Source organism: Choloepus didactylus, chromosome 2, assembly GCF_015220235.1.
Source record: "Choloepus didactylus isolate mChoDid1 chromosome 2, mChoDid1.pri, whole genome shotgun sequence".
Lineage (NCBI taxonomy): Eukaryota > Metazoa > Chordata > Mammalia > Pilosa > Megalonychidae > Choloepus > Choloepus didactylus.
The window spans coordinates 53,003,778-53,016,373 of record NC_051308.1 but is presented as its reverse complement, the minus strand read 5'-3'; the positions used below and the strand labels follow the sequence as shown (position 1 = coordinate 53,016,373).

General features: G+C 37.2%; 1 protein-coding gene across 5 annotated transcripts in view; it reads left to right on the top strand.

Annotated features, from left to right (window-relative positions):
• The window catches only part of CR1 (complement C3b/C4b receptor 1 (Knops blood group)), a 130,003-nt gene that overhangs the window by 107,621 nt on the left and 9,786 nt on the right, over positions 1-12,596 (top strand). For 3 of the 5 annotated variants that reach the window (XM_037824814.1, XM_037824813.1, XM_037824816.1), the window contains 5 exons: positions 1,003-1,230; positions 1,977-2,150; positions 4,883-5,068; positions 8,967-8,990; positions 9,808-9,877. In XM_037824814.1, the coding sequence (XP_037680742.1) occupies positions 1,003-1,230; positions 1,977-2,150; positions 4,883-5,068; positions 8,967-8,990; positions 9,808-9,877 (682 nt within the window). Of the gene's footprint in view, positions 1-1,002; positions 1,231-1,976; positions 2,151-4,882; positions 5,069-8,966; positions 8,991-9,807; positions 9,878-12,596 lie in introns of those variants that run through there. The other 2 variants (XM_037824815.1, XR_005215077.1) reach the window with 2 other exon arrangements.

The window sequence follows — 12,596 nt, the reverse complement described above, 5'->3', positions numbered from 1 at the left end:
AAGACTTTTTATTAATCCCTTTCTCCTGATGATTGGGGAAAAAAGTTCATTTTAATTTGGATTTTGTTAAAATATTTTGCTGTTAATCAATCTGTATATCTAATGTTGAGCACTGCGGTGTAACTTTATAAGAACATTCAATGTGTGTTATGAAACTCAGCTGTCTAACAGCTCAATCTTCCATAGACACATGAAGCTGAAAATAAACATATAAATAAACTTGGAATAAACTCAAACAGATAGATAAAATCCAGACATGAGAGGTCAATCATTGTTTAATATACAAAAGCTCTCGCAAAAGCTTAGGTATCTGTTCCTAAATACATATCAGATTAGAAGCATCAAATTAATTTTAGGGAAGAAATTGCTCCAAAAAGATACAAGGAAAAAAAAAAAAAAAAACAGACAGCTGAGAGATTGGAAGAAAGGAAAGCCAGAAGAAAAAAAAAAAGTGTCTGGAGTCATTTAACCTGATTATAAAGAGCCTTATAGTTACAAATGTATTCTGATGGCACTATTGGATATCTGATATTAGTTCTGATGATAAGTGCCTTGAGTCATCAAAACATTTACATCTTTTGGAGATAATAGTACATGTTTAATAAACTTCACCATGATTTCCATGGAACTTATGGTCTTTGAGAGCTGAAAGAACCCTGTCTGTCCTGACCTCATTGTCAATCTAGGATTCTTAGGATACCTGACATAAAGTAAGCTGTTAAACCAATTGTTGAATAAACCAATTAATTACCTTCCAGAGTGGTTAAAAACTTAGCTGTTTGAGGGTCCAGAAGAGTTGAGTGTATTAAACTATAAATTTAGGGCTCACCTCAGTTACTTCCTTCTCAGCAAGAGCCTTACATTTCTAAATTCTATCCACCTTAGTTATGGTCTTTCTAACAGAAAAAAAATTCAGTTCACAGTACATCACAGGGCACCATTACCATATCATCACCTTGCTTAAAACTTTGATGGAACTTAAAGCTCTTGTTTCCTTTCTAGAAATCTTTTGTCCAAGTCCCCCAGCTATCCTTAATGGGAAACACACAGGAAATCCTCTGGGAGACATTCCCTATGGAAAAGAAATATCTTATTCATGTGACCCCCACCCAGACCGAGGGATGACCTTCAGCCTCATTGGGGAGAGCACCATCCGCTGCACAAGCGACAGTCAAGGGAACGGGGTATGGAGCGGCCCTGCCCCTCGCTGTGAACGATCTGTTCCTACTGGTCAGTGCTTATTTCCCCATATTCCACCCGAGTCAGAATATCTAGGCAAGAACCTCCATGTTTCTATAATGATAGTCATTTTGCTTGTAAACATGGCTTGTTATGAATGTCAGAGAACTGCCTGCCCAGTGAATGACAGACAGGTATTAGATGTGCCAACGAATGTCACACTTGGGAGTTTTCAGATGATTCTTCCTACTGGGGGAGGAGGGTGGGGTGGTGACGACAGAAGGGGTGGAGAGTGATGAGAATCAGTGAGGTTCAGATTTTGTAGAGAATATTTTGTCTACAATATTCTCAGGTGACTGTGCACTTTATCAACCTTTCACCTTAACCTTAGCAAAGGGAACTCAGGATGACTGAAGAGAAGTGGAATTTAAAGTTATGCTTTTAAATAACAGTACCAGACAGTTATAGGTTCATTTGTGGCTGGTTGTCCACCCGAGCTCCATCCTCCATCGAGGAAAGAACAGTGTTGAATTGGTAGCTCAGAGAGCCCTGTGGTACCCCATGTGATACAGTTTTCTAGGTACTGAATGCAGAGGATCATTAGTATGAACTGAGATCCAGGTTTAAGGAATCAGCCTTTCCTCTGATCCGTTAGCAGTTAGTGGCTTGGGACCTGCTTGCCCTAGGTCTTTGTGTGTCTCTAAGAGTCAGAGATATTACTGGATGTGCTGGTTTGTTCATGCTTCTATGTTTCATTGAATATACTTTCACGCATTTGTGTGGGAACTTGTTCTCAGCCTGCCCACACCCTCCCAAGATCCCCAATGGGCACCACCTTGGACGTGCATCTCCGTATCTACCTGGGATGACAGTCAACTACATCTGTGACCCCGGCTACCTGTTGGTGGGGAAGGCCTTCATTTTCTGTACAGACCAGGGAATCTGGAGCCAACTTGATCATTATTGCAAAGGTGCCTCGTTTTTTTGACATTTTTCTTGCAGGGGTAATGTTTTGGAAAATTGAGACTACTATGGCTGAGGGATCTGTTTCTGAGAGGATAGGGAAACAATTCTGAATGGGGGGTAGAAAAGCAGAAGAGGAAGTAGGAGAGAAGTCTGCTCAAGGATCTTAACTCTTACTGGGTAATAGGAAGAACCTATAGAATTTCCAGTAATGCAGCAGACATCAAACAGCAACTTAGAATACTTTATTGGATTTTAACTAATAGAATCTTTTAGCTCTAAAGGCCCATAGAGGGCCACAGGTAGTCCTCACAAATAGACTTAAAAGGTAAATAAGGGACTAGAAGCAAACTTTGTCAGGAAAAGAGAAGCCTAAAGTGAGGTGATGTCATGAGCAAAATAGCCAGACAGCAATTAATTCTTGGAATTCCTGAGTTTGGAGTCTCATTGTAGTCCTCATGACCAAAAGTGGGAGTTTATTTAATTTGTTCCAGGGTAGGAGTTTCCAGGAAATATTTCCTTTATTCTTGTCTATGTGTGCAAAAATGACACACGATTTGTTGGCAATGTTCTAAAAAGCTACAGAACAGGAAATAATATGCTATGACTAATGAGCATGGTACTGAAGCCTTTACAAAAATTATTTGTGTTAGTCCTCAAAAGAATCCTAGGAGGTGGAATTATTATTATTGCGATCTTACAGAGCAGGAAGCTGAGGTTACAGGTCCAGGTCACGTGGCCCAGGTGTGAGCTTGGACCTGAGCCTCTGCTTTTAGCCACTGCACTCTGTACTGCCTCCTTCTAAATGTGGTTCTTTTGACTTTACAAAACTATAAGGTAAATGATTTTTCTTTTTGCTTGTTTTCCAGTCTTTTCTTTTAGAAATCCCAGGCTAAGGGCAGGGATGAGGTAGGAGGGCCGTCAGACATGCCCTTGATTCGTGTTCAGGAGCAGTTGTCCCAGGGCTGCCCTGCTCACAGGACCATGGGGACTCCCCTGGACTGAGAGCCTCAGGAATCCTCTAGTCCTCCCAGCCCTCCCATCGTAGAGATATAGAAAATGAGGCCTAACTCTTCTTGACCAAAAGGGGGATGTGAAAGGAAATGAAATAAGCTTCAGTGGCAGAGAGATTCCAAAACGAGCCGAGAGATCACTCTGGTGGGCACTCTTACGCACACTTTAGACAACCTTTTTTAGGTTCTAAAGAATTGGGGTAGCTGGTGGTGGATACCTGAAACTATTAAACTACAACCCAGAACCCATGAATCTCGAAGACAGTTGTATAAAAATGTAGCTTATGAGGGGTGACAGTGGGATTGGGAATGCCATAAGGACCAAACTCCACTTTGTCTAGTTTATGGATCGATGTGTAGAAAAGTAGGGGAAGCAAACAAACAGACAAAGGTACCTAGTGTTCTTTTTTACTTCAATTGCTCTTTTTCACTCTAATTATTATTCTTGTTATTTTTGTGTGTGTGCTAATGAAGGTGTCAGGGATTGATTTAGGTGATGAATGTACAACTATGTAATGGTACTGTAAACAATCGAAAGTACAATTTGTTTTGTATGACTACGTGGTATGTGAATGTATCTCAATAAAATGATGATTAAAAAAAAAAAAAAAAAAAAAAAAAAAAAAAAAAAAGAAAATGAGGCCTACCCCAGAGAGGGTCACTGACTTTCTTCTATTTATTTGCAAGAATGGAATGTACAAAATACAGAGTTCCTATGACTCTGCAGATTCCTGAAAGTTCATCCCTCTACTTTAGTTGCATAAAGTATGAAGATTCAGAGAATATTGAAAAAATTAATGGTATGAATTAAGACTGTGAAAGTTCATATCCTGAAAATAAAAGGGTAATATTCTATTCTTTGGACAACTGCTTTCTTTTCATTTATGTAAAATTCATTTTGTCTTAATAACTGTCCTGTTCAAACACATTTTATAGCAGTGGTTCCCCGTCTTTAGAATTTTCAAAATCACACAGGAACCTCATTAAAAAGGCAGATTCGTAAGTTCCATTACCATGGATTCTGATTCTGGTGTTTTGAGGTGGGATCCAGAAGTCTCTTTTTGACAAACCACCAGAGGATAGTGATGTTGGAAGTCCACATACCACACTTTGAGAAATACCACTTTACTTTGTTGGTTCTTATAAAAGAAAAAAAAAATGTAGACTAATTTTGAGACTATTGCAACTGAAAAGGAGACGTTGATGATGGCTGGGCAGAAAAAGAAAACAAAATAAGGGAAGAGTTAAAAGGATAAAGTAAATTAAATAGAAAAAATGTCATTTTAATTTCAGAAACATGATTTACTAACTTATTTGTTCCACATATAGAAATGCGCCAGAAACATGTATTTAAACAAGAGGGGAAATAACTGGTATGTGTTGTAGATCTAGGGCATGTTAACATGATATTCTGTTTCCTTATGGTTAAGCCCAAGTGGATCCACGGCTACAACATGGTTAACTCTAAATTTTCTACAACTTTTCTAGTGCAGAGTTATTAATAATTTAAAAGTAGATGTGCAGCACATTCCATATTCCCTTATTTTACACAAGGAATGAAAGTCAGAGATTTTTAAATCATAAGTTTTTGGGGGAGGTCAATAATTCTTGATTGAGAGCCAATCTTTGTTGAGGGCCAAGTAGATTTGAGATCTTTTCTATTATGGCTTTTTCAACTAACAGTTAACAATAAAACATCAATTGTCTCCTGGTTTTTCTAATTTCAGAGGTAAAATGTAGCCTCCCAGAGTTTATGAACGGAATCCGGAAAGAGGTGGAGACTTTAAAAGTATACCACTATGGAGAAAATGTTACTTTGGAGTGTGAAGATGGGTATACTCTGGAAGGCAGTTCCCAGAGCCAGTGCCAGGAGGATGACAGATGGGACCCTCCTCTGGCCATCTGTAAATCATGTAAGTACAAGAGCAAGGAATGTAGGGCCTACCCACTCATGTTGACGGGTCATTCATTGATCCACACAGGCATCAAGTACACTGTGGTGTTTGTGGTTGCATGCTAGGGGCTAAGGAGAACACTATGAGCCCTTAGCTCTCCTGGGAAAAAACAGTGGCAGTGAGAGTAAGACAAGCCTGGCTTCCTCATACTGCTCGCTCCATCCATCTCCCCTCAGGATTCCCTCTGCACCTTTCTTGTTATACTCTATTGTTACATGCATCAGGCAGAAATGATTTGTTTAGGGCTTGTGGGGCTTAAAAGCCAAGAGCAAATTGGTGATAGAGTAGGCCTGCAAGGAATGTTTCAGCTTGAGTCAGGGACCACCTGCCTTCCAAGCTGCATAGAGCAGCTATCTGGTCTTCCTCACTGCTGTACACTGCAGGATTTTAGGCTGATACAGTGGGATACAGCAGATTTAGAAAGCATGTGCCTTGAGCTCTGAGAAGGAGAGCACTCTGCTGGCTACAAAATGCTAAGGAGTGAGTTTGTATACATCAAGTGATGGGTGAGCAAAATAATCATGAATAATCTTTCTTAATCTACGTTAGTGCCAGACTTTTGACCTTCAACTTTTAGGACTCATTTATAATATGCAGTTATATACCAAGATTGTTCAAGTTTCATCTTTACAGTTAATTCCTTAAATATGTTAGCTAATCTGATTAACAAATAACATTTCTGAATTATAAACTTGGCACTCATTAATATCAAATTATATTCACTTCTTTGGCATAAAGATTATTGGTTAACTGATGGAATGCCTTAAGAGTATACTGAAGATCTGGCTTTAAGTGATGGAAAATCCAGATAATTGGAGAATCAATCCTACCAGATAGTAAAACAAAACATAAAGTCACACTATATTTATCAATTTGCACCAGCACAAGACAGACATATAAATAAGTGGAACAAAATAGATACTAATAAAATAAATGTTGTTATAAATAACAATACAAGGATCATACAGATAAAATATAACCGAGATATCATTAATCCATAGGAAAGGGAAAGATGATTGTTTTAGTTTGCTAAGCTGCTCAGTGCAGATACTATGAAATGCATTGGCTTTAACAATGGAAATTTATTAGCTCACAAGCTTCCAGTTTTGAGGCTGAGAAAATGTCCAAATTAGGGATCATCAGGTGCTTTCTTCCCAAAGACTGGCTGCTGGCTATCCTTGGCTCTTCTGCCACATGGCAAGGCACATGGCAGCATCTGCTGGTCTCTCCCTTCTCTTCCAGGTTTTGTTTCTTTCAGCTTCTTGCTTCTGTGGCTTTCTTTTTTCTCTGTGTATTCATCCCATTATATAAAGGACTCCAGTAAGAGAATTAAGACCCATCCTGAATGAGGTGAGTCACGCCTTAACTGGAGTAGCCTCATCAAAAGATCCTATTTACAATGGGTTCACACCACAGGAATGAATTAACTTTAAGAACATGCTTTTCTGGGGTACATATAATGTTAAACTATTTGATCAATGATCAAATAATATAGTTAACACTGGAAAAAAAAACACACTTAAAACCTTTCTGTGTAGCTTGCAATAAATAATCAGTTTTAATAATTAGTTAAAAGTTATGAAAGTCAAACCATAGAAAAGCCTGGAGTGAAAAAAAAAGTAGAATATTTATTGTTCTGGTTTGGCAAGGCTGCCAGAATGCAAAACACCAGATATGGATTGGCATTTACAATGAGGGTTTATTAGATCACAAATTTATAGTTCTAAGGCCATAAAAGTGTCCAAACTAAGTCATCAACAAGATACCTTCACTGAAGAAAGGCCAATGGTATCAGGAATACTTCTGTCAGCTGGGAAGGCACGTGGCTTGTGTCTGCTGGTCCTTTGCTTCCAGGTTGGGTTGCCTTTGGCTTCTGATTCTCAGTGGCTTTCTCCTCAAGCATATATGGGTTCTCACTTAGCTTCTCCAGGGCAAACTCTGGGCTTCATCTCTTAGCTTAGCATCTCCAAACATCTGGGTCTGTGTCGGCTCTGGGTGTTTTCTCTCTAAGCATCTCTCTGAGCTCTTTTCAGAATGTCTCTGCCTTTTATCCTCTCATAGAGGACACCAGTAAACTAATTAAGACCCACCTTGAATGGGTTGGGTCACACCTTCTTGGAAATAATCTAATCAAAAGGTCCTACCCACAATGGGAACAATGCAATCAAAAGATCCCACCTACAATAGGTACACACCCACCAGAGAGGAACAAAAGAACATATTCTTTCCTGGGGTACATAATAGTCCCAAACTGGCACATCGGTTTTAACAGAATTATCAAATTAAACAGAATTATCAAATTGCTCAAAATACCAGCCCTAGAACTTCCTAAAAAGGAAGCTGGGAACAGTAGATTGGGAAGTGGTCCAAGCTTGGAATAAAGGACCATAGGGAGGATTGAGAGAGAGGAGCAATCCAATAGTGGTAGCATAACAGAATGGAGAATTACTTGGGATTCTTAGATCCACCACATCCCCCCATTGCAATGGCCCAATTATGTCAGAGACTTGACTCTGATCTTCTTCTTTTGAGTCAAGGGAGGGAGATCTTGAGCTCCCCTTGAGCCAGAACATGACATAACAATTAATACATGAAACACAAGTTTAATAGTGCTGCCTCAAAACTGACAAGCATGTTTTGCATGCAAGAAAAATAAATTCAACTCCAGGAAAGATATGAAGACTAAGAGAAGACTTTATTGGAATCTCTCAGATTTTTTAAAGAAGAAAATCCACTTTACCCATTGATCTCCTCCAAGGTCTGGTTCGTTAGAATAACTGCTTTCCCAGAACTGCTTTGATCTCTTCACCCAGACTTTATCTCATAAACTCCAGTCCAGTTTGGCTTATCTGTCTTCTACTGCTCCCCTCACTTTCTGGATCTTCTTAGCTCACAAAAGTTTCCATGCCTTTTCAAAGGTGTATGGAATTTCTTCACTTCTGTCCATTACCTTGTTCAGCACAACACAGCCCTTGACAGAAACACAGGAAAAGCATCAACTATTTTAGAATGCAGGATTGGGAGAAAAGGAGTTCCTGCTTTTTGACCCTGGCACATAAATATATCAAAACTGTTTAACCTAGATAGAACCGAATAAATTAAAAAAAAAAAAAAAAAAAAAGAACAAGGTACTTTTATTTACCCATTAAATTAAAAGCAATTAAAAAATTTTTTATGTGAATACCCAATAAAAAGCAAGGATGTGATGATATCCAATATCCTTGTATGTTGAAGATACCATTGTAAATTGGCTAAAACATTTGTGAAAAACAATTATGCAATATATGTAGAGAATAATACAAATGTTCAAGCCAATTAGACCTCCTAGGATCCTATCTAATGAAATAATGTAAAATATGAAAAGTATTTTTTGCATTTTTTCAAGGGTTTCATGACAATGAAAAGTGGAAACAACTTAAACGTATGATATAAATCATTAAATAACTGTGATACATCCACTAGAGTACCTTATATTGTTTTGTCCCTGTGTAATTTCATTTCTATATTTTTATATAATATGTAAAAACTTAGACGCATGAGAAAATGCACCAGAAGGGAATATACCAAAATATTTTAGGGTTTTGGGATTATGTGTAGTATTTTTCTTCTGTTCCATTTTATAAATTTTCTGCTGTGATCATAGTATTTTTATGGCAAAAATATTAAGAAAAATCGGGATTCGTTGATTGCACAAGATAAAATGAGATTGTTTATGTGAAACCAATGGCTTGTTATATAAGACAAAAATTAAACTGTGCTTTAAAAAAAAGTCAAGGTGAATTGCTTCTGGCCGAGAGCTTCTGTTGACCATGTCATGTGCCAGACTAATTTTCTGTGAATTTTGTCTTCCTTTTAGCCTCACGTGTTGCTCTCCTAGTTGGTAAGTTTATTAAGGGATTGCTGAGGAACTATAGCATCTTTAACAGTAAGTATTCACTTACAGTAAACAAAATGTAAAAATGAGAGATCAAAACATCTTACACTGTAAATTCAATTAGAAAAAATAAGGATAAATGGAGGCCAGGGTGTGGTGAAGCTGGTATCCTTGTATGTATATAGAGTGACTATTCCTCAAGGAAGTTTCTTTATCTCTGAACCATTATGAATGAATGATCATTCCTCAAGGTTAAAAACTGATTATTTACATCTGACTGGAGAATGCACCTTGTTCTTAGGTTTATAACCTGGGAAAATACTTCTGATGGCAGTTCTGCCCATTTGCACAAATGGAAAGCCACAAAGACCAGTTTTCCAAGCCCTTTTCTATGATCTGCCTATGTAATGGGAGTGGCTTTGTGATAGAGTCTGCTTCAAAGGGGATTAATAGAATGTGTTACACAGAATAGCCTGTCCCTTACACATTACACGAGAGGAGGACCATAGAGAGCTGGAGCCCAGGAGCCTCAGTCCAGTTCTCACCGTCTTATTGAAAGGATGCTGTTGGACTAAAGTTTGCAAAACTGCTGTGCTCACCCGTTAACCATAATTCTGTGACAGTAAAACTACTGCTCTAGATTAAACCAGGAGTGGGGGAAAATCTGAAAGATAAACCTGTGGGAGGTTATTTTTTTAAAGCAGAATTTATAGTTGCATTAAAAAAACTCATTGGCAACCTCTAGAGGGACTAGACCTTAAGAGTACTTAAAAGCTCTAGGTTATATTTTCCTTGCATTGAATTTCCTTGTTTTACTGCCTAGGCATTTTCTCTGGTGTGTTCTTCATTATTTTATCCATCATTGGTTGGATAATTCTAAAGTATAAAAAAGGGTAAGTTCAGCCATTATTCTCTTCAAAAATGTTTATGTCTCTACTTGTCTCCTCTTACAAGCAAAAGGAAAGTAAAAAAAAAAAAAAAAACCTTAAATCCATTATTGCATTAAAAGATGCAGTAATTTTTATAGAGGGCTCTTGATGCACATTATGAATACAGAGGGATAAACAGTAAAGGAAATATGTATAAGAGTAAACACACTTTTTTTTTTTAAAAAAAAGGCTTACATTCACAATGCTGTACTACTGTCACCACCAAACATTGTGAAAGTGATTAACAGCATGGAATTATATATTTGAATGTGTTTAAAAGAGGAAATTTTAGGTGGTATATATGTTACTAGAATAAAATTTTTGTTAAAAACATAGTGAACCCTAATTGAAACCTTGAACTACAGTTAATAGTACAGTTCTAAAAATGTTCTTTTATGAAGTGTAACAAATGTGCCACACTAATGCAAGGTATTAACGATATGGTGGTATAAGGGAACACTGCATTTTATGCATGGTTTTTTTGTAAAACTCTCTAATAAAAAAAAGTTTAAAATCAAAAAATAAAAGCTTAGAATTTTTAAAAGGAAGAGTTTTACACAAAGACAAAGGAGGAGGAAGGAAATGTTTAATAGGCACTGAGGTAGGAGTTGATAGCCTAGTTTTGCTGAGATGTTCCCGCAATGGCCTCCATCCCCAGCCCCTATCATGTCACTAAAAGTGAGACTGTGTGACCCACTGGCACAGAGCACAGGCTGCCAGGGTTGAAGAGTTGAGAATTTGCTTTGGGTATTAAAAAATAAATCTTTTATAAATACAATTTACTTTTTAAACTTGCAAAGATTAAGGTCACACTAAATTTTGACTGGGAAGAGAATACACTCAACTTTTGCTCTGGTTGGTTTAATTATAACAAGATCACTGAGGTCAGAGTCAGTGAGATAAATGTTATAAGGCTGATGAGCAAAGTCTAACATTCTGCAAAACTGAGTTTATAACATTGTTTTTCTAAAGCAAATATTCTAAAGAAATGCAGTTTTCTACAATAAGTTTTACAGTAATTAAAGTTTTGATATTTCACAGGGGATGACAACGAACTTTTTAAAAAATTGAATATCACAATAGAACTGTTTGCAAACAGCATAGTAAGGAACTCAATTTCATGATAAAACAGAGAATTAGTAGATACTTATACATAAGTTAAATCTTTATCCTTCCTAATTAATGTTCTCTATATTTTATGGCTTGACATGTAGATATTCTTTATCCTTCTTCAATACAAAAAGAAAAAAGTAATTAGCCTGGTACTTTACCTTAGCAAAAGTTCTTATATCAATAAATTTTTCTCCTTGAAGTTTCTCATTAAGAACCACTATAATTTGTGGATTAAATTTTTTTTTATTTTAACTAAGGCTGAATTAAAGAAGTCAGGACTTCTAATTTTCTATTTCTGTACCAGTCTCTGGTTAAAACCACCCAGTGCAAATGGTTATCTCTTCCTCCTAAGAGATATGCAAGACGACCTCTTTCATTCTCCCTTCCAACTACTTCATTCCTTATCTTCTACTTCATTCCTTATCTTCTATGGCCCATTCCTTGTTAGTCAACTGGAGGGTTAAATTCCCAAGTCTGACTATTGATTTCTTTTGCCCACATAACTTAAGCTAATTTCCTCCTATTAGTCATCCTCAGGCATAAACAACACTCAATAACCATTTAACAAAAATTGTGTCCTTAGAAATGGTTATTTGGGTCTTCCTGTCTAATTGAAATAACCTCAAGTCATATAGTATTTCTTCCTGTTTCCCACCTTTTAAAACATACCTCCTGTTTTTGACACATTCTGTGGAAATGTAATGCCTGTGGCATTCTCTCTTTGACTAGTGGCAACCAGGAACATGGCATTGAAGAATAATTATGGTCTCAAAGGTGAGGGAGATAAGCTCCCAAACATTCAAATAACCCACAATAAAATATTTTTTAAATTTTATTTTTAGCCTATTTCAACTCTTGGGATAATGAGTATTTTATTATAACAAAAATGCCATATTTTTCATCTTAGAAATAATGCAAAACTAAAATTGGGGGGATATTAAACTTAAATAATCAAAGTGAAGAAGTCCCTTCTCTTGGATGCAATCGCGCTGATTAATCATTCAGTCATGCTTCAAATAAGCTAAGTAGGTGTGGCTATGTAGGAAGGATTGATCATCCTTTATCAGGAGCTCAGGCTTTTCTCACATGAAGAGAAGAGCATAAACTTCCTCGTGATAAAGAAGAAGGAAGCCACATGAGATACAAAAAATGTCAGAGCGGAGAGGACATCTGTGGTCCTCCAGCCAGAACAGCAGTTTATCTAGAGCCTCAAAACATTCCGGTAGAGATAGCATTACTATAGAATGAGGTGGCATGCTCTGTGGGAGACCCAAGATCCCACCAGGCAAAGAAGGGTACAGGCTGAAGTCTACCTCTGAGACAGTAAACAATTCAGAAAAACATAATTTTTTTCTTTTATGGTATCTCCTTTAAGTGGTATTTAGTACATCCATTCATTTAGTAAATATTTTTTGAGCACCTCTTTGTGCCAGGGACTGTTCTAAGGCTTGTTATGCATCCAATGGTGAAGATGACAGACAAAAACCCCTCCCCTCATGGAGCTGGCATTCTAGTGGCAAGAGAGAGACAATAAACAGAAAATTTTAAGTTGTTAGTGAATTGATTAATT